At 41.9% G+C, this 22488-nt stretch overlaps 1 protein-coding gene across 1 annotated transcript in view; it reads left to right on the top strand.

Moving 5' to 3' along the window:
* Positions 1-13674, top strand: part of LOC146003587 (plasma kallikrein-like) — a 35972-nt gene extending 22298 nt beyond the window's left edge. Inside the window, exons 6-7 of the mRNA XM_083141892.1 lie at positions 9857-9911; positions 13409-13674. Coding sequence (XP_082998018.1) covers positions 9857-9911; positions 13409-13530 — 177 coding nt within the window. The 3' untranslated portion in view covers positions 13531-13674. The remainder of the gene's footprint in view (positions 1-9856; positions 9912-13408) is intronic.
* Positions 13675-22488: the final 8814 nt, after the last annotated feature.

Here is a 22488-nt window from a genome sequence, read left to right as displayed (position 1 = left end):
ACATTGAATCTCTGATCGAACCGTTACGAATCAAACACTTCAGAGGAGTTTTCATGTCCGACTCGTTACCTTCAACCGTCAAAAGAAGAGAATGTGGAGTAGTCAACTTGGACAATCAAAAAAATCCAGGCACGCATTGGATATGTTACCACAAAAACGATGACAATAACAAAGCATTCGTTTTCGATTCTTTCGGAGGTGTTGCACCTACAAATTTAGTCCATTACCTGAAAACGAACAAAACCTCTATATACTACAACGACGAACGCATTCAAGATTTCGGAGACGTGAACTGCGGTCATCTCTGTCTCTCCGTGCTCGCGTTTCTCTCTAAAATAAATAACCCTACGGTCGAAGATTTCCAGAAAGCACTGTGGAACCTGAAACAGCATCACGACAATGGGCGTGTTCCATCTCACGAGCGAATCTTCGATCTTGAAACTCACGCTGCACGACGACATCGTCTATCCTAAATCCGTGGCTCTGCGTGCATTCTACAGCATGTACCTCATACCTAACGTCACGCAGCACAACAACAAAATTAACGTCGGAAGCGAACACATCGTCGTCACGCCAGGACAATACAATCTTTCCACTTTGCAAGCTCAATTACCCAAAGGCACATACCTTTCTCAAAATTCGGTCACGCACAGAGTGGAAATCCTATCCGCGACGGAGACCGTGGACCTGGGCACCATGGGAGAACTTTTAGGTTTCGAGAGCAACACCAAACTCGAAGCTGGCATCAAGCACGTAGCAACCAACATTCCTAAATTCTTGGCCATAGAGACTCTGAACGTACACTGTAACGTGGCGGAAGGTATGATCACGAAATCTTCGGACGGATTATTAGGAAGTCACAAGCAGACGGGAATCATAGCCACTTTCAAACCAAGTTCCGAGTTCATGGAACCGATCATCTACACGCCCTCTTCGCCGATCTATTTTCCAGTATGTCGCAACCGCATAGACGACATAGAGTTGGTGGTGACGAACGAGAAAGGAGACGTGGTGGATTTCGCAGGTGCCACTACGACGGCCATCGTGGAGATCAACGTATAATAAATAACCATACATAGTGAGAATGGAGCAAATCGAAAGTTACGAATTGCAATCTTTCCCTCCCAACCGTCGCACGTTCGCCAATCTGAACGAAGCGAACAGGGAGATCGAATACGACGTGGACGTAGGCGACGGGTTCATTCATCCTCACAGAGCGGACCTCTACCTTCAATTCGACGTGGTGAAGAAGGAAAGCGGAGACGCGTTTCCTGCAGCAGCAAACTTGATACTCGTGGACAACTTCGTGCCTCACCTGTTCTCGCAGGTGGAGGTGAGGAAACACAACACCGTCATCGACAGAATAGATTATCCAGGCATCACGTCGACGGCAGTGGGAACATTGAAATTATCCAAAACGGACGCAGCGTACTACCAGGCCGGAGGATTCGAAGCCGGGACCAAAATATCGACGAGAAGTCACACGGTGCTCTTTCCCATGCGTCTGCTGCCCGGTTTCTTCTCGGACTACAAGGAGATCATGTGGAAGGGAGGACTGAGGATCACGTTTCGAAGAGCGGCCAACGACAACGACGCACTAATGCGATACGCTACTTTGGGTCCGGACGGCACCACGCCGATAGCCAACACTTTACCCGAAGCAGCGAAATGCGTCATCCGGAGCAGGGAATTGAGAATGCCGGTGGTGGAATACGAAACGAACTACGCCCTCAAGTACAAAGCGGAGATCTTGAAAAGTCCGCAGGTGCCGATTCACTTTCACGGTTACCAGTGCGTGCAGAAGATGGCGTCGGGAAGTCACATGGAATTCGACGTGACGACACAGTTCAACAACATACAGTTCGACATGCCAGATTTCGTCGTAGTGCTTTTTCAGACCGGGTGCGATAAGAATCAGGAAAAAGATTCCAGCAAGTTCGACGACTGCAAGATCAAGAATGTTTATCTGAAGAACGGTAGGAACGAAGTGTTCCCGCGCGAGAATTACAACCTCGACATGACCAAAGACGATTACCTCAAACTTTACGAAGCTTACACGGCTTACAAAGCGTGACCGAGGGAAGCGTGGACGTGTACTACGCGCCCAGCGAATTCAAAACACGCAGGCCGATGTTCGTCATCAACACCACGAAAAGAAAGCAGGTGGTGGTCAACGATCGTACCAACATCAAGATTGTATGCGAGTTCCACGATGCCTTGCCTGCAGATACTCTGTGCAGTGTCATTCTTATTGCAGAGAAAACATTTGTGTATGACGTCAAGAATGAAAGAGTGACTGAACAGTTTTAAATAAATAAAAAAAAAATAGCACACAATAAGAAATGTGGAATTTTATATATATAAGTACAAATTGCAATTAGCAGTTTCCAGAAGTTTAATTTTGCTGTGCCATGCATGCATGTAATCGAGGAAGTGGAAGTAAATTAAAATTGTTTTTTTTCGCATTGCCTATTACTTTTTGTTACACTCTGGGCAGGCCTTACTAGTTTGGAGGCGATAGTGGCCCCACGGAAGTGTATGGACCCCACATTCAAGAATACACCTCTTGTCGTCGTGTGCATCCAGAGCAACTTTCCTGACAATATTAGTTGTAAGCACATGATCGACGCTTTGGATACGATGCTCTTTTTGTAGAATGGGCGATTTTGTTCTGAGGCACTCGAGGTAATCCTCAAACTTGAGGTGCTCCCGAACCACTTGCCTGCTTACACCCTTTGCCTTTTTTGTTACAGAACCCTCAGCCCGGATCGCATAGGCTTTGGCACGAAGTCAAGCAAACTCCACAATCACATCCCCGTCTTTCTCGTCCTTGAGTTTGCCGGGTATTTTTTTGTTCCGGGGCAGAATTCCATACCGGTTTAGCTGGGGATAGCCCGATGTGTCGAAGAGCTTGACAAGAGCTGGAACTTTGGCTATATCACCATACGCATCGGCCGTGCGAACATGGTACACCAAGCTGTCTGTGTCTGTGTAGAGGAGCGAGATATTGTGGTTGTAGTGTGCACGTAGTATGTCGTAATATGTCTCGAACATGCACAACTTGCTCAGATCCAAAACTGCAGCTCCCACATAGATGGGCTTGTTGAGTAGCACCTCGCCCCGGTTCATGTGAATCAGAGACATCTGTTCGTTGTAAATTGTTCGAGACCTGAACAGCGGGCTTGCAACAAGTCGACGACACTGTGTTTTCTTCGTCACCAACCTCACATCAACGCGATTTCGCACATTCTCCATGGTCTTCCCAAATACCGCATTGTTCATTAATTTGAAAAAATCGCGATCAAGTTCCGAAGTGGCAGTAGTGCGATGTTTGGTGTTCAGTTCGATGTACGGCTTCAACCATGGAGACTGCCTGAACAAGAGCACGCGGTAAACTGCTTTGACCGAGACCCCTTGCTTCATTAACCACTGGAGGTTCCGGTAGTGTAGCACATAACGCTTTTTGGGCTCAAAAGTCCATGACGAGCTTCGGTTGATCCGAGCCAGGTGGACACTTGAATTCCGGAGCAGGCGAAAGGTCACAGAATGTATCCTGCAGCTTCTCGGGGAAGTCAAGGTCCACCTCGGCAAAAAACCCAAACTCGTCGCACTCTTTTTCGATGTCGTGGTATAAAGGATCAGCCCACTCAAACTGTCCTGTTGGGAGTGGCTGCATCATGGAGTTCCCGTAAAGATTATTCACATCAGTGTACATGATGTAGCTTGATGGTTGGGAGGGGTCGTAACCAGTGGCCATGTGGTGATTGTTGGCGTGTGCGAAGCGTTGCGACACTTGGACCATGCCGCCCCGGATAGCTCTCTCGATGAAAAGCATGATATCAACATCGAAGATAAGTGAAAGTTTAACTTTAGTCAGCAGGAGCATGGCCGACCATGCCAGTCCAGGAAGGCTGTAAAAATATACAGGGTCCAGGTTGTAAATGTTTTACGCAGTCGCCCGAAACGCCTGGAACACATCGGCAAGAAGCGTCACATCAAGCTTCAGGTATGCATCGTGTTAATCACCGAAAGTTCGGCAACCCAACTCGACCCACATAGACTGAGCATGCTTGTACTCCTCGTCGGTAATACCTGAACCTCTCAGCTGGCTGTAGAACTTATCCTGGGGAGGCAGCAACTCTTCTTCGAACTTGGAAGGGTCTGTGACGTATTCGTAGGGGTAGACCCCTTTACGTCTGATGAGTGTGACATCTAAGTTCGGGAAACTTGATGTGGTAATGGCTAGTTGGTCGTCTCTGAGCTTCCCAGCAAGAGCATCGAGGCTTGCCTGGAGGAACCTCAGAGAGTCGAGGAACCGAAGCTCGATGCTGCTGCTTGAGTCGGGGATCGGCACCCACTTGCTGATGCTAATATAACGCTCCTCGTTCTGTGCCAGGACATTGATTCTCGCATTGTCGTACCCTAGATGTGTGACCAAGTGATGGAAATCATATCCCGAGCCATTGTGAAAAAAGACCGGTATGAAGCGCGGGTCCCTGGCTCTCAAGTTACACCTGTTGCACCACGGGCCAATGTAGCTTCCGGTCCCATAATGGTCATGGTGGTGGACCTTTTTGTTATCATCATTGAAGACTGAGTTGCAAACAGGACAATTTAGAGCCATTTCGTGCTGATGCTTGTCTTCCGGAGACAGAGGCAGCATGGGCTTGGGGGCCAACAGCACCTTCCCTATCTTGATGCCTTCCTGTTGCATTCTCACCAGGAAGTGTTTGACCGGGTCGGGACCGCGATACACATAGGGCTCGGAGGCAATATGTTGGTCTCGCCACACCACAACATAGGAGTAACTCGAGGCCTCGTGGATTTGGAAAGGAATAGTAGAGGATGTTTCGGGGTTGGGATGGCAGTTAGACAGAGGTTGAAGAAAGGCCTCGAAGTCTGCTACAATATAGGCAGGATGCTTCACCACAGCACTGTGCATGCGAAAACACTCTACTGCACCAGGTTCGGGCAGGATAGTTCGTGCAGGCTTGTTGGTACCACAGTAGAACATGTGGCGAGCTAGCTTCTCAGCAGCAATGTTGGGACCTCTGATGCGCCGGTAATCCTGCTGTTCTCGATTATGAAATGTAGACAAGCACCTGCGACACACCTCGACGTGGTGACTATCACTGCTCCGTTGGGTCGAAACAAGCCGAGAGAGCGAGCGAATGAGGGTGTAGTGGTGTTGTGTCTCGTCCTTGATGAGCAGGAGGTTGATTTCTCGTACCTCGTTGTTGTTGCTCACGTTGCTCACCCGTATGGGGTGGACCTTATTTTTGTTCTCGGTGAGACCGTAAACATTGATGGCTAATTGTAGGCCCAACAAGTCACGAACACGAACCTCAAACTTGCGAATATGCGAGACTTCTACAGGGTAGGCAATCCCGGCCATTGCATCCTCCAGTTCCGACTCATACTGCGTGTAGTGGTTAACACGGTACGAGTGGTTTTTCCAGTGAACAGGGTGCAATGCTGCCAGCACCGACCAGAGGAAGCATTTGGTGTCTTTGTTCTGAATATTGAGAACAGCTTTTCTTGCTTCAACCTCGGGTGGCAGGGCAATATAGCTAGACCCTGCCAGTGGCAGGAATTTGTTAAGTTTCAGACGAAGTTTGTGGGGGTCGCCACACAGCGAACCGCCCGAGCCTTCAGCCTGATGCTCCTCGTGCTTTGCCACAAGCTCCTCGACAAACTTGTCGTAGATGCTGTCGAGGTCAGTGACATCTGCCTGATGCAGTGTTTTTGCTTTTGTGGCATGGAAGAATTTATATATTTCATCAGACGGTTTCTTATATTTGCAGCATAGCACAGCATAGAATTTAGTGGAGTGTGTAGCCAATGCATCGTTGAGGATGGATATTATCTTAGCTCGCTCGCTCTCCAGAAAACTACGCACATCGCAGAAGCTGTCTGATGTTATGTTAAAGTCTTCTAATAAATGCTCAAACGCAAATCGGTCTGCTTTCTTCGCCAGCTTGACGCGTTTGGCAGGTGGCGATGCATCGAGGGAGGTTACTTCTACCTTTCGCTTGGAAGGTTGCGGTAGAGATGTTCCAGTGCTCTTGCAAGTAAGCTGGTGTCGCTTGAAGTTGGCAATAGAAATATTTTTTCCACACTTAGAGCACAGTTTGGTCGCACATATTTGTTTTCCCGGCACACAAGTACGACAGTGCCTTTGAAAATGTTTACTTGACACAGCAGTTTGGCACGTAGGGCAATTTTTTACAGAACGCATAATGCAGAGATTTTTTGGGGGTATGTTATTTAATATCCAATGCTGTGCAATGCAAAATATAATTGTTCACTTTTTTTTTAACTATTCTCTATGACCTTACTTGGGTTTTTTTTTTCGCCAAATTATATGCTTCTAGTCTCCTATACAATACAATATACGAACAATATTGTCAACAGTATCATATTTGAGCAGGTCGCTTGTCACCTAAACACTACAGCTCACAGGTTGGCAAAATCTGACATGAAAGTAGATAATACGCTTAAGACTTATTTATATATAATTTTCACGGGCGTACAATATTGTCAACAGTATCATATTTGAGCAGGTCGCTTGTCACCTAAACACTACAGCTCACAGGTTGGCAAAATCTGACATGAAAGCAGATAATACGCTTAAGTCTTATTTATATATAATTTTCACGGGCGTACAATATTGTCAACAGTATCATATTTGAGCAGGTCGCTTGTCACCTAAACACTACAGCTCACAGGTTGGCAAAATCTGACATGAAAGCAGATAATACGCTTAAGTCTTATTTATATATAATTTTCACGGGCGTACAATATTGTCAACAGTATCATATTTGAGCAGGTCGCTTGTCACCTAAACACTACAGCTCACAGGTTGGCAAAATCTGACATGAAAGCAGATAATACGCTTAAGTCTTATTTATATATAATTTTCACGGACGTACAATATTGTCAACAGTATCATATTTGAGCAGGTCGCTTGTCACCTAAACACTACAGCTCACAGGTTGGTAAAATTTCACATGAAAGCAGATAATACGCTTAAGTCTTATTTATATATAATTTTCACGGACGTACAATATTGTTAAGAGCGTCAGTTTCCGTAGAGCTCTCTTTTTCCATCTTCCCTCTATACAGTGAAGCTGTAGAAGACACAATTAGCTAACCTAGCATACAACATACCTTCCTAATTAATATGGATATTGTCACACATTCCTCTTATTTTATACTGTTGTAAATGGAAAAGATTATGTACGGTAAATGTTTTGTACATTATAGGGAAAAAATGCAAAATATCCCCTAACTTTAATTCGATCCACCTCTGAATCGAATTTTTTACATATTTTCACGCCGGCACATATGTTGTCCTATTTTGCTTCTTTTACTTGCCTTGCTTAATTAACTCTCGCTAATTAGCATTTTTTTGGAAGAAGTCAAATAGAACAACATATGGCGGTATGAGAAATATGTAAATTAAAGAATATTTTAGTAATATAAGGGCCCTAGCAATTAGCTTCGTCGACTAAGAGTACTCTTTTAAACGTCTTCAGCTAGATCGTATTACTAAGCGAAAACATTCAAAATGTTTGGGTGTTGAAAAAGTTTGACCTACTTTTTATTTCTATTGTTTGCTAATAGATGGCGCTGATAGTACCCCCTCCCCTCCCTCTCCCTCCTCCTCCTCCTCTGCTGTATGACAAATAGCACAAACATAAAATCAAGATTTTGGAGAGCAAAACATAAAATTTGCATGCATCTGATGTCGAACTAGGAACTTTATCTTTCGGGGAGTCAACATTATTTTTTACTCAGTCGTCATATAACATAAACACACGCAAACATTCACATGTGCTTTTATTATTCTGTGTCTGGTAAGTACAAGTATATTCTTACATAAATTATTGTTTAATTTAATAAATTGTAAACTTGGAGCCTGCTATACTAACATTCCTTCTGTGTTTCATTATACTATTGAAAGCGAATGTTGCGTGCATACGGAAATAACACAGAAAAAAAAAAGCGGATGGAAGCAATTTAAAATCAGTGGAGCAAGGTTAGTATTACGAGAACGTAAAAACATGTGCTTTCATTCAACTTCGAAAAATAAGAATAAATGTGTGCATACAGAACACATATGCTTTCTTTTCACAGTTGTAAAATCATATAAATTGTACATGAAGTAAGTTGCGGGAAGGCTCTCTCTTTTATGTCTGTGTATATGTATGTTGTACAATTAGGTACAAGTATTGTACAATTAGGTACAAATTGTTGTACAATTATTTCCCCCAGTTGCCCAGTTGGAGTTGGGGGCACAACACTGGTACTATTTGTACCCACAGTGTTTACTCATGTATTTTGTTTAATATTTTATTTCAAATTCACTGTCAGAAACTAGTGTTGCCAGTTCCTGGATGTAGGTTTACCTACTCTGTTGGTTGTCACTGTCAAGCTCCCAGTATTCGTACAGAATAAAAAACCATAACCCCCCTCTCAAAATATATACATTGTATACGCCAAGATGCTCAATAGCCTAGCAACACATCATGAAAAAACATGCCAAGAGGACCCAGTGGGTTTATAAGTCAGTGCTGCCAACTCCTATTTGTAGGTTAGCTTAGCCTGTGAAAGATCATATAGTAGAATTTTTGTAGAGTGGGTAGGCAACACCGACGAGGCTCGAATTATTATTTGAGGCTCGAATCATCATTTGATGCTCGTCGGTGTTGCCAATTCCTATTTGTAGGTTAGCTTAGCCAGTGAAAAATCATATAGTGGAATTTTCTTCGGATGGGTTGGCAAAACCCAAGCCTCAAACAAAAAACATCCAATACAGTTGCCAAATATAAAAAAGGACAATAGGTCCCCCTCATAAAAGGCTACAGTAAAAACCCACAGGTCGCCAACACTAGGCCCCCAACAGTGTTGCCAAACATAAAAAGTACATGGACCCTCAGGCCCTTTAATGAAAATTTACAGTGAAAAACCCAGTAGGTTAACAACACTGTCAAAAAATCTACGGCAGTGTTGCCAGATGTAAACAGAGGGCAATAGACCCCCCTCATAAAAAGCTACAGTAAAAACCCACAGTGTTGCCAACTCTGTGCCCCCAACAGTATTGCCAAACATAAAAGATACATGGGCCTCTCAGGTCCTTTAATAAAAATTTACAGTGAAAAACCCAGTAGATTAACAACACTGTCAAAAAATCTACGGCAGTATTACCAGATGTAAACAGAGGGCAATAGACCCCCCTCATAAAAAGCTACAGTAAGAGCCCACAGTGTTGCCAACTCTGTCCTCAAAATATACATCATAAAAAACTACGACGAGCCCCACATGATGATTCGAGCCCCAAATGAGGGCTTAGAACCGGGGCACTAGGTCTACTGGGGAAGAAACCGAAGTGTGAACACTTTCTCTTCTATACGCTCTGCCTATAATATAGCATAGACTTGCTGTCTGACAGCAAGGGGCTTAAACGAACCCCTCTAGCGACTCGAAGAGCTAACACTGAAAACAGAATAGTGCTGTAAAAGAAGAAGGTTAGAAACTCAGCTAGACAAAGTTGACAAAATAACAATTAATAAAGTGCGAAGTAAAAACCACACACCCGGAACTAGAGACCGTGCGCAACCAACGTAGGGTTACATCGGTATATTTATAATGGTGTTCACAACTATTTTAACTGTGACTTCTTCTAGCTACCACGCACTAAAAGTAGTGACCGGACTCAGTGCGCTTACCAAAAGAAAAGCCGCTCTGGAAGGTCTTCGGCATATTTGTTTTATCTAAAACTTTTCGAAATTCATTGTTCTTAAATATTATCGACACAGCAGATATATATTTGCCACTTCTCTAAATTTTTCAGGGTGATAGCGGAGGACCGGCAATGTTAAAAAAAGACCAGGAAATGTATGTCGTAGGTAAGAATTTCGTTATATTGTCTCGGTTATTGCAATTTTACCATGACATAAAGGGTAATAATCTAAACAAAAAATTCACATTTAAATATAATGAAATTGTATGAAGTACAAGTTTTCTAGTCCTCATATAAATACAAGAAGTTTTTCAATTTTTGTTATTGTCTCAGTTTATATCTAGAACGAAAATTCAGCTCACATTTTAATATGAAGAGCAAAATGTGATGTATTATACTTAAATTTACTCGGGATTCTTATAATTTGGAAAATTGTAAAAATGAATTTCTCAAGTATTATATATATTTCCAAAAGCCTTTTACCGTAACGAAACTTTTGTGCACGACACTCAAGAAATATTCCTTATTTCGTAAAATGACATCACAAGCTCTCCATGCCTAAACATTTGTCCATTTTGTATTCTATATTTCCTAATCCGCCGAATCAATTACATCAAATGCTATTCTGATTACAACTACAAACTGTCTCAATCATATCCAAAAATGTCCGAACAAAATGCCAAAATAATGATTATGTTAAAGGAAGAAGAAGAAAAAGTAAACCAGTACTTGAAAATTACGTTAGTAAGTTGTGAGGATTGAAGACGCCAGTAAGGTTGCACATGTGTCTCAGCGGTCTTCCTCGCTTACCTAATCTGCAGTAAACAAGCAAACAATAGTTTTTAGCTAAAATATAAATTTAATGTATTTTGGGGTATAATAAATGTGACACGTGCGTGTGTGTATGCATACACGTCATGATAAGTGTGGGTGGGTGCAATGATTCTGTAATTATAACACTATTAAACCTTGTTTCCCTGATATCAAAAACTCAATATGCTGACGAAGGCGGAAATTTATTTTACTTTAAAACATAAACTAAACGTAACGTTTCAACATTCTAGCATGGTCTTCTTAAAACTCAGTACCAAGTACAAATAAAACAAGGTACAAAACAGGAAGGTTTATATACACAAAAATTACTCCCCTCCTGACACAAGATTATTACAAGTTGTTTTATCTGGAACATTCCAGCAGGTGACGTTGTTAACTGTACTTTCACCTGTCAGGCGATTTAGCTAAACATTTTTTCCTTTCATCTGGAAAGTGGTTGGACCCTTTATCTCACGCTCTTTTTCCTTTTCTTTCTTCATTCCTCTTCCCTCTTCTCTCTTTTGCTCTTGTCCTATCCACTCGTTCTAACACCTTCGTCCATTCTTTGTTTATCTTCAGTCCCCCATTCCAGTTCATTGTGCCTTCTTCTCCTTTCTTCTCTATTTCTTTGGCCTCCTTTTATTTTCTCACTATTACTCTCTTCTCTCTTCCTATATGAATAGCCTCATACCAATCTATGTCATGTCCTGTTCCTCTCGTGTTTGAATATCGTATTTCTCTCTCTCTTAAGTCGTACATCATCCCTATGTTGTTTCAACCTGTCTTTCAGCTTCTTTTCCGTTTCTCCTATGTACACACTGACATTTTTTACACTTCACTTCGTAGATAATCCCTTCCTCTTCTCTGTTTTCCTTTTCCCTTGTTTGCATTCTCCGCTATTCTTAAGATGAAACTGAACTTTAAGGAACACACCGCAGCTACAACTAAAAGTGCAATGCGCCTCTTAGGCCTCCTCTACAGATTCACTGAAATTGATACTCCAACTTCTCTTAGCCTGTTTTTCAAGTCATTCATTTCTCCGATTCTCGAATACTGTCCTCCAGTCTGGGCCATGGCTTCCAATGCAAATCTTTCTAGCATGGATTCCGTCCTCAGCTTCTTTACCGCCATTGTTCGTCATAGAATTCCTTCTTTGCGACATCTTCAGAAACCTGACATCCTGACTACTTTGAACATTCAGTTACTGCAGACCCGACGCGATATGGCCGATATGAAATTTTTCTATAAAAAATCATCAATGGGAAATTAAGATCTGAATTTCTTCTTACAGAATTCAACTTCAGAGTTCCCTCTCGATCCACCCGAAACACTGAATTGTTCCACACCTCCACCGCTAGGCTTTCCCTTATACAGCGCACTCTATTCCACAGGCTGCCCCAGTTCTACAATAAACTACCCACACACATAGACATTTTTGCCCTTGAAAGCATTTTCCGATCTTCCCTAAAAATGAATATGTAAATCTTTGTTTGTTTCCTTGTTTATGCCTTATGTTTATATTTAACTTTTCTTGTTTTTACCTTAAACCATCTTGACTTGTTCTTGTTATTTGTTAGAGTTTTCAGTGTAAAATGGCCTTAAAAGTGCCGTATCTGAAACTTTGAATAAATAAAATAAAATAAAATAAAATAAAGATGCTTTGCCCTCCCTTCCTGTAAGTTTTAATGCCCGTTTTCCTAAGCACTTTGCATATCGTTTCTGTGGTCTTACCCATACTCCTTATTCAAAATCACCTATCTTTTTTTTCTCTTTTTCTTTCTTTTCCTCTTCTCTCCTGCCACTTTTCTTCCTTCTTCTATTTATGTTCAGTCTATCCTCGTTCTCGTAGCCATTATTTTCCAGCTGTTTCCATAGGCTATTTATTTTTCTTTCTTTTTTCACATTCTTGCGTTCATATTTTCTTTATTCTGTCCTCCATTATAAACTTTATTTTTGTCACCTCCCTTACATCACTTCTTTTGTGGCAGAATACCCCTGCACACACTACTTCTGATGCCAAACGGTTTCAATTTTTTGTCCTCTCTTCCTTTTCATCAATATATGTAGGGAGCTTATCTTGGTCGTCTTCTATTTCGAGTTCCAACAATATCCCTCTTTCTTCATCTCGTATTTCTTTGGCAAATATGTCGAGGTGCCTCTTCGTTCCCTTCCATATGCCAAAACAATCGTCCACATATCTGCAAAACAGAATTTTTTTGTCACCTCCTTTTTCGACCACTTTCTTTTCCCATTCATTCATAACCAATTCAGCCAATGCTGGGCTTAGGCTAGAGCCTATATTCAGTATTTCGCTCATGAACATTATTTTATCCCCCATTTTACTATAACCGTTATTCCGAATGGTTTCCAGCGCCTTCACTACCCTTTCACTATCCCATTCTCATATAATTTCTTGTTCCATTCCCTTTTTAACAATGTCCAAAACTTGTCCCATCCTGATGCTTGGGCATATACTTTTCACGTCTAAGCTAAACATTGTCGTCTTCATCTCATTCAACTTAAGTCCTTTTATGAGGTCCACCACTTGTTCACTGATCCTCACTGCTCTTCTTTCTTGCTGTGTTACTAACATTTCAATAATTTTCTTTAATATATTTTCCAAGGGTTCCAAAATATTTTTTCTGCAGTCCGATACTGGTCTCAACTGGTCTCAACTCAACTTAACTTCAGTATTGTTTTAAAATAAAATAAATTTCTGCCTTGTTCAGCATATTAAGTTTTTCAATGATTGTGTGCGTGTTTCTATATAATGTAGTTAAATTACCTAATTATAAAAAGTCAAGGATTGAACAAGGATTCTTTAAATAAAAGGCCATTTTCTCTTCTCAGGAATTGTATCGTGGGGTGAAGGTTGTGCTCAGGAAGAGTATCCAGGTATTTACGTGAGCGTCCCTTATTACCTTGACTGGATTCTGGAGAATACATCTGATGGAAAAACCTGCAAGAACTAAGAAGATCAATGCACCTAAATACTTGGAATAAACAAGATTGAGATAAATTGTCTTGTCTTTTTAAGGAACTATACAAAGAAAAAAATCAAATGCTGAGTACAGAAGGTGAAAAGAATTTTGTGCTGGTTAGTTAATATTAATTACAATAGCTTTATTGGATGTATTAGTTTAATTATATTATTTATTATTATCAGATATATATCTTGCTATTAGAACATTATTTAATCAATACACGACAGATACAATTTGGTCCGTTGGAATATTTATATATTTAAATTTCTTATACAGAACTAGTGCTCATTAATTCTAGTTTTGAACTTTTAACCACTGTTATTTTTTAAAGAGATTTACCTACGTTTCGGAGGCTGAATCTGCCTCCGTCTACAGGGTAGCGTGTAGTCTCTTATATCACATAGATAGTTGCCTTCGGGGATTATTCTTGGTGGCTTAGGCTCCACCACGTCTTTCGGTCACAGGGAACTCCACATACAAAAAGATTATCAGTGGACCAGGCTCCACTTTGTAAAGATCACGATCAAGGCTTCGTGTGGCACCGTTAGGTTTCCACTTTGATCTCCAGGGACTGGACCGCCCCGGATTGCATGTTGACGTAAAGCGACATGGCATGGCATGGGATGGCATGGCATGGCATGGCATAAATCTGACGTTTTGAAGTTGAGTGTCGAGCTGTTTTAGCCCTTGACTCTATGATAATTGTATAAATGAAGTGTGTGTGGAATTAATGAAAAGTGCCTGTGGCTATACGTGTATCTTGTGTGTGCAACTGTCGCAACACAAGGAATGCTTCATATGGAAATTGTGTTTCATGGCCATAACATTGCATATGTGTGTCTGAAGGGATCTCTGTTCCCATAAGTTCAATTTCCGGATTTGTATGTCTCGGAAGTATTTGCCAGAATTTTTGGTGAGCGTCTCGAAGCTGCTGGATCACTGGAGTTAATTCCAGATCCTCTAAACCTTGGGTGCTTGGTCATGGCTTGAGATGATCCGATCTGCTTTGCTTTGCACCCGTTCTAAACGCTTAATATGTTAATAGGCGTCATGCTGTCAGGCTGGGCCCGCGTAAGTCCAAGTTGGAATGATGTACATCTGGAGTAGATGTAGCCTCGTCTGTAGTGTGAGTTCCGGACATGTAAACATAACGAAAAGTGCCAAGACTTTTCGTAGTCCTTTGTTGGCTACATCTTGGATGTGAGAGGCAAACGTGAGTCCTCGATCTAGGGTGACCCTACATAATTTGACTTTGTCTTCATGTTGCACTGCTTGTCCGTGGTATGAAAGATGTCTGAGTTCATACTTTCTTCTTTTTGTGTGAATTACACATACATTTTTCGCGGCGTTCACCTTCAGACGCCATTTGCGACCCCACGCTTGGAACTCATCGATTGTTGTTGGAGATAGCGGTAGCATAAGGCTCTTCGACGACTGGCTGAAAATAATGCGGTATCGTTAGCGTACGTGGCTTGGAAACATCTCTCTGAAGTTGGGACATCTGCTGTATATAAAGTGCAAAAGTGGAAAAAGTACTGCTCCGTGAGGTAAACCTGCTAATATAAGCCGGGTTTGGGACGTTGCCCCTGAGAAGGACACAAAGAAACTGCGTTTGCTCAGGTAAAATTGGAGGAGTCGGACATAACAATCCGGTAAACCCTGCCCTGATAGTTTATATATGAGACTTTTTGAATAAGGGTTTTCACCTTGGACCAAAGAGAGTTCCAGAGAGTTTTATATGTGGGACTCCATGTGTGTTGCCACCTTCGCCTCGCCCACCGTTTTAACTGATGTACATTTGGAGACGAATACTGCCTGTCTTTTGTGTCGATCGGTGTAGCTGTGTTTCGTCTGTGCTTCCTACCTCAGCTTTGAGCAGAGAGTGGGTGAAATGTGATGCTGACTGATCGATTTGCTGGGGTGTCTGAGGCCTATCATGATGATCGAGAAGAGAGTTCACATTCCCTCTGAATTTATCCCAAAATTTGTCTCGTATCTTAGAAGGGATGGTACTAGTTGAGTAAGGGTACTTTTGGGGACTTGGAACATGAAAGGATCGTGGTCTTAATCCAAGGCATTGATTACGTACGGGTCTGTGAGGAGTGGCAACACTTTACTCATGACTACGTCTACGTCTAGTTGCATACCTTGGATACGTTGAATGAAATGTTCTGTGTTTATTATACAACTCACTGGACAATAAATTCTGGTCAGCTTTGACATAGCCTGTTCACCAACGTACCAATAAATGAAACATTGCAAATCATACAGGGGAGACTCCTAGAACATTACATCACACTAGGAAATCTAGGTGTAAGGGGTGCTCCTTCCACGTAGTGCACCCAATAGTCAACCTCACTTCCACGTAGTACACCCTGGACTGCAGACTAACGAGGCTCTGACGATTGGCCCCATGACCAGTATAATTTTGTTTGTGTTGTCCTGTTTTTTGTCTTTGTGTGTGTGTGCTGAGTGCCCCTTTACAGCCTCAGTTTTTAACGAAAGTCAGAAGGTTTTAAGATTTTAGTTCTGCAACGTTACAGTTGTTATGTGTAACGATAAGGGGCTGGACCCCGTATAATGTGACGGGTGCAAAATAGCCATAGTGCTGAAGCACCCAAAATTTTATATTGAAACAATCGGGGGGGGAATTGAAACACACTAGGAAATCTAAAACCCAATCAAATAATGGAAATGCTCAACCTCTGCTTGACCTCTACATACTTCCAAATAGACGACATATTCCATCAACAGAAAGAAGGCATGGCCATGGGATCACATCTATCTCCAATAGTCAGCATTATCTATATGGAACATTTCGAAGAAATAGCTTTAACCACACACCACCTCAAACCGTCCACCTGGTTCAGGTACTTGGAATACAGTTTAGTTGTCTGGTCACATGGGTAACACACGTTGCCCATCTTTCTGCAACACCTAAACAGCCTAAGACCCACAATCCAATTCACCATGGAAGTGGGAAAAGAGAACTATACCCTACCTAGATATACTAGTTACAAGGCAAGACCACACCCTTTCCACAAAAGTGTACAGAAAAGCTACCCATACATGACATTATCTAAACTTCCTCTCCAACCACCCCGAGTCCATAAATACCGGCATAGTAAAAACACTCGTGCACCTAGCAAAAACCATATGTAAAACCGAACAGGACCTTACCAATGAAACGAAATCACTCTACAAAGACCTCAAAACCAATAACTACCCACACAAAATAATAAACCCCATAATATAGACAGAAGAATCAACAGACCAACTACCCCCCAAAAAAAAAACACTGGCCATGATCCAGACACCACACATAAAAGGAATATCAGAAAGAAACTAAGAAATAACCAATAAATATAACACCAGAACTACATTCCACTCCAGAAACACACTCCGATCCAACCTGGTCCACACTAGACCCCACACACCCGATATAAAAAAAACGTAATCTACAGCATCCGATGTGAATGCGGGAGGGAATACATTGGGGAAACATGCAGAACACTTGAAGCGAGGGTGGAGGAACACAAAACAAACCTCAGGCTGGGATACTTTGAAAGATCCAAACTAGTGACCCACGCCTGGGAAAACAGCCACAGAATACAATGGGATAAAACACAGATAATAAACAGGTAAAAAAAATGGCTACAGCAGAAAAGTCAAGGAAGCATCGCATATGACAACAACAACAGAACCGATCAGCCAAACCAGCCTAGAGATCAGACCAATATGGACACCATTAGTAAGAAACTTTTTCCAAAAACAATAGATGGCCGCACTACACCAACGCATCCACATGTCATACATTTACCCACAGAACACAACATAAACACTAAAAGACAGTGAACAAATTGTACAAAAATACAAACTACAAAAATCACAAACAACAAAGGGACCAGGATACACAATTCGGACACTATCCCTACACACACATAAGATCTCACGCAGAGTCTCTATAGACTATTCATTCACATTGCACACCTACCCCGCTTTACAACTTTTGAGATACAGATTATTCTAACTCTGCTATGATTTATCGGGGTTCATTACTGTGAACGGTGTAGCACACACATCGGCAGGCTTTGCACGCTCAAGGCATTCAGGGTCAATCAGAGGCACGTAGCGGTACTGTAGGAATATCTGACTACCATTTCAATTTTTGGGTTGATAGTTCAAATCGACCCTTTCTACGAGTGCGGTGAAGTCTTGGATACCGCCAAAAATAATCTTCAAAGGAAACACTTTTGCTCTGCAGTGGCACTCATTCGAACTGGTCTCTATAAGAGATAGGAGGGCGTTGAATGTTCTTTCTTGTCCCACCCCTCGGAGTGGAGACATAGAAACGCAGGTTCCTAGACCTCTTTTATAACGTCTACGAACTACTGCAATGTCAACCAGACACAAGAACTTTCCCTTTAGAGGTATGGAGCACCTCAAAGCCACTTCAGCAGGCAAAATGACACAGTGTACGCGTTTCACTTACCGACCAGAAAATTTTCTGGTTCCCTTGAGAAAACAAGGCGTTGCATCATCGCAACCTACACCCACCACAGATAAGTCAGCCCTCACATTCGGGGAATCTTCCAACCAACCTTCAGCAGAATTTACACTTTTTGGCCGGCATCGCCGCCAAAGGTCACTTACGGACTTGGACAGTCTCGCCCAACTATATGAAGGGAGACATCCAACAAAACTACAAATAAACATGCAGTTATCAACTGACGTCCCAACTTCAAACACATTTGTGCCCCTGGCACAAGATCTCTCAGGTTACATGGAGATCCCCCAAGAAGAGGTAACGCAACCATCTCAAACAACTCAACCTAAGAAAGTCCTTAGACCTCCACCTATTTCCGTGTTCGGAATTAAGGAAACTTACGCCTTCACCTCTACTTTAAGCAAGACGCTTAGTCAAACTCCTCACGTACAGCACAATAGAGAGAAGGTCACCTTCCAAGTATCAACCAGGGCAGATTATGATAAAATAAATGCATTTTGCGACCAGACCAAACTAGAATATGCCACCGGCATCATTCGCAGTGAACGGCCTGTGAAGGTGGTAATACGAAAATTACCCATCGATACCTGTCTGGGCGACCTGGAGCAGGACCTGAAAGACAAGAACTATACACCTATATCAGTTCACCAAATGTCTCGCAGAAAGAAGGACTCAAATGAACGAGTGTTGATGCCACTCTTTCTGCTGTCGCTTTCAAGAAACTCCACTACTCACGAAATATACAAAGAAAAATATCTTCTTGACTACAGAATTAAAGTACAGGTATACAAACCACCCACCACACTACAGTGTTATCGTTGTCAGCAAATGAAACATGGCCAAACCCAATGTAAAGCACTGCCCCGCTGCCTCAAATGCGGACAGGGACACTTCACAACGGCTTGTCTCAAAACAGACAACACTACCCCATCCAAATGTGCCAACTGCCAGGGTGATCACCCAGCAAACTTCAGAGTATGTCCATTGTTCAAAGCCTACACAGACGCTCAAACTTCCACCAACAAAAAGACCCAAAAATCTCCCTCAATCATCACTTCTCAACAAACACCGGCAAGTTCTGCAGAAACCACTTCTTCACAACAAACCTCGCCAACATACGCAGGGGCAGCCTCTCCGTCCAGACACACCCCAACCAAAACCATCACCAAAGAGGCCCCCTAAACAACAAATATATCAGAATCCACTCGGGATGACACATCAGCCTCAGACATTAAACTCATTTTTGAGTTCTTCAAAGGAATGAATCTAATTAAAATAATACCACATGTTAAATAATGTATTGCTCGTCTTACCTCTGCTACGGACACAGCCACAAAAGCAGCCTCATATATCGATACAATTGCAGAAATGATTGACGATGGCTGTTTCTAGTCAGTCGAAAATTCACCACTCACTTACCATCATGGCGTGGAACGCAGATGGGTTAAGAGGGCAGAGACATACCCTCATCCACTTTCTTCAACATAACAAAGTAGACGTTGCACTGATCAGTGAAACACACTTCTCCCACACAGTCAAAGGCTGGAAATTGCCCAACTATCTCATAACGACTGGATAGAATTGGATGGCTGAGGGGCGGATTATTATTAGTAGTAAAAAGGGACTTTCCATCGCAGCAAGTACATGTACAGTGTCTCTCAAAAGTTTTAGGACAACGACATTTTAAACTAGGCAACCCAATTTACACAAGGTGTTGGTGGGTTGCGTGTAGAGTTAGGCTCAATTTCAGGGTTGCCACATGCACAATAAATATTTATAAAATACGCGAAAGAAATAAAAACAAGTATTAGTGTATAAAAAGTATTAAAAATATCAATATTATATCGCAAGTGACAAAATTCTTTCTGAAAGAAAAATAATAGGTTTTATAACATTTCATCGCTGACGAGTCTACAGAAAGGAGAAGAGGTGAGAGAAAACGAGAGGTGACAAATGACAGGAGAAAGAGAAAGCGAGAGGAGAGGAGGAAAAGTAGAGGAGAGAATAAAGAGAGGATAGACGAGGAGAGGAGATGTAGTGAGGAGAATGGAAAAATATTCTAGGAGAGATGAGGAAAATGGAGCAAAGAAGAGAAAAGAGAAGAGTGGAGAGTAGAGTAAAGGAGAGAAAAAGAGAAGAACGAAAAGAAGAGGAGAAAAGTGCGTGGAGTCGGAAATCTAAGACAGGAAAGGAGATACGAGGAGTGGAGATGAGTGGGATGGAGATAACATGCGAGAAAAGTAGGGAAGGCGATATGAGATAAAAGCAGAGCAGAAGGAGGGGAGAGAAGAAGGAGAAGGAGAAGAGAAGAACAGAAGGGACTGAAGAGAAGAGGTAGTTGCAGAAAATATCGTCTCAGCGTCAAGAATTGATGCATTGGTCAAATTATCGACATGAAACATTCAATAACATTTTGAAATGTATTGGAGAATGTATTAAATCGGTGCGGAATGCCTTTTAGCTTAGTTCAGAGCAAGGTAAAATCTTCCATGTAAGATCTTTGATTTTACCTGCGATTATACCACTAAAAACATGAATGTAATTTTAATATTTATAAGAATTATCCAATTTTTGTCCAATTCTCGGTTCGTTGAAATGGAGATTTTGTAATTTAATATTTCCCCTCCCCCATCGTTAATTCCAAACTGAATCATTTCGTTTCACACGGGGTGAACAATGAACACAATGGGATAGGTCTAAAACTTACGAAAATTTTCTGCCACCGGAAGGGTTTGAACCTACGACCATCAGATTGACACTCCTGAACGTTAAACACTACACTACAAGCTTTCGCTCCTGAAAGTAAGTAGAAGGAGCTGACCAATGTGAAATGTAGATGCAACTCTCCTCCTACATGTAATGTGCAAACAATACTTGTTTGTAAGAAAGAAAACGAAGGTAGTACGACTCGGAGAAAATATTTAATGGAGAATTGCACATGATGAGAACTTTTCATTCGATATTTGCGGAGGTATCCTTGCATTGAACTCGAGTGGGAAAAGGGGTAAAATTAGTATGTCCTGAATTGCCACAAATATAAATAGTTATTTCATTAATATTTGTCAATGTCTTTGAAGCAGTACACAATTATCGTTAAAGTATTATAATTCACGATCTTATACTTGAAAATATCCCTTTGAACGTGTGTCAATTCATTTATCTTTTTTTTTTTAAATTCCATTTGCAGAACAATTTAGCTACTATACCCTGCTATTACAATTAATGTTACCATGCTCTTGTTTATAATAAAAGGAGAATTAAAAAAAGAACACCTCCTAAGGAGGATCGAACCTGGGACCACAATCAATGCTTTCAAGAACTCTAACCACTACATCACGCCCTTACTTTCGATTGAAACAACAATTTTTAAGTATTCTGTCTCTCCAATATTGTAAATGAAGTTGGGTATACATGTGGTTGAACTTTTACTTTAATTTTGGATTGCTTTTTTGTAGTATAGCAGATATCTTCGAGAAATAATTTTCGAAGTGATGAAGAAAAACTAGAATATTGGTAGTTGTGAAAATGCGAGTTATTTCTTCTAACTTATTATTGTGATTAGACATTATTAATGAAAAATATCTAGAGGCTTGAACATTGCAGGACGATGTTCTTTTCCTGTGATACTACAACAGACGAAATGCTTGTTTACTGACGCAAGTCTGGTGTTGAGAACAGTCTTATGAAATGTGCAAGGGTCGTTCAAGGTTGACCGGGACTTTTATTTCTGCAGAGGAAATAGGTAGCAGAAGAAACACCAAACTATGTCAGTTTTTCAAAGTATTCTCTGTGCACGCAGAGGCACCGTTGCCATCGTTCTGGCAGCTCCCGAATTCCTTTGGCGTAGAAAGAACTTGGTTGTTGTCGTAGCCACTGGAGGACATCGCTCCGCAGTGCTTCGTCTGTCGTGAATTTCTTCCCTCCCAGATGGTTTTTAAGGGGTGCAAACAAATGATAATCACTGGGGGCTAAATCCGGAATGTAGGGGGGATGGGGCAGAACTTCCCAGCGCATGTCGGCCAGAGTTGTTGTTGTTGTCACATTGGCCGTGTGAGGGCGGGCATTGTCATGGAGAAGAATGACATTTCCAGACAACATCCCAGGTCTTTTCTTGCGAATGACTTTCGTACAGCACCACTCAACAATGTGGAGTAATACTGGGCATTAATCGTGCTCCCTTTGTCCAGAAAATCCACATGGATAACGCCCTTCATGTCCCAGAAGACACTTGCCATGATCTTTCCAGCGGACGGCTGCGTTTTGCTTTTCTTGGGGGGCGGGGAACCTCTATGCCGCCACTCCATGCTGCGTCTTTTGGTCTCTGGGGTTGAATTGTGCAACCATGCTTCATCACACGTGATGATGGATTGCAACAATTCATCACCTTCTGCTCGAAACCGATTCAGAAGCTGTTCACAGACCGTCCTGCGTGTCCACCT

This window comes from Lepisma saccharinum, chromosome 20 (assembly GCF_977018435.1).
Source record: "Lepisma saccharinum chromosome 20, izLepSacc3.1, whole genome shotgun sequence".
Lineage (NCBI taxonomy): Eukaryota > Metazoa > Arthropoda > Insecta > Zygentoma > Lepismatidae > Lepisma > Lepisma saccharinum.
This window is presented reverse-complemented; position numbering and strand designations above follow the sequence as displayed.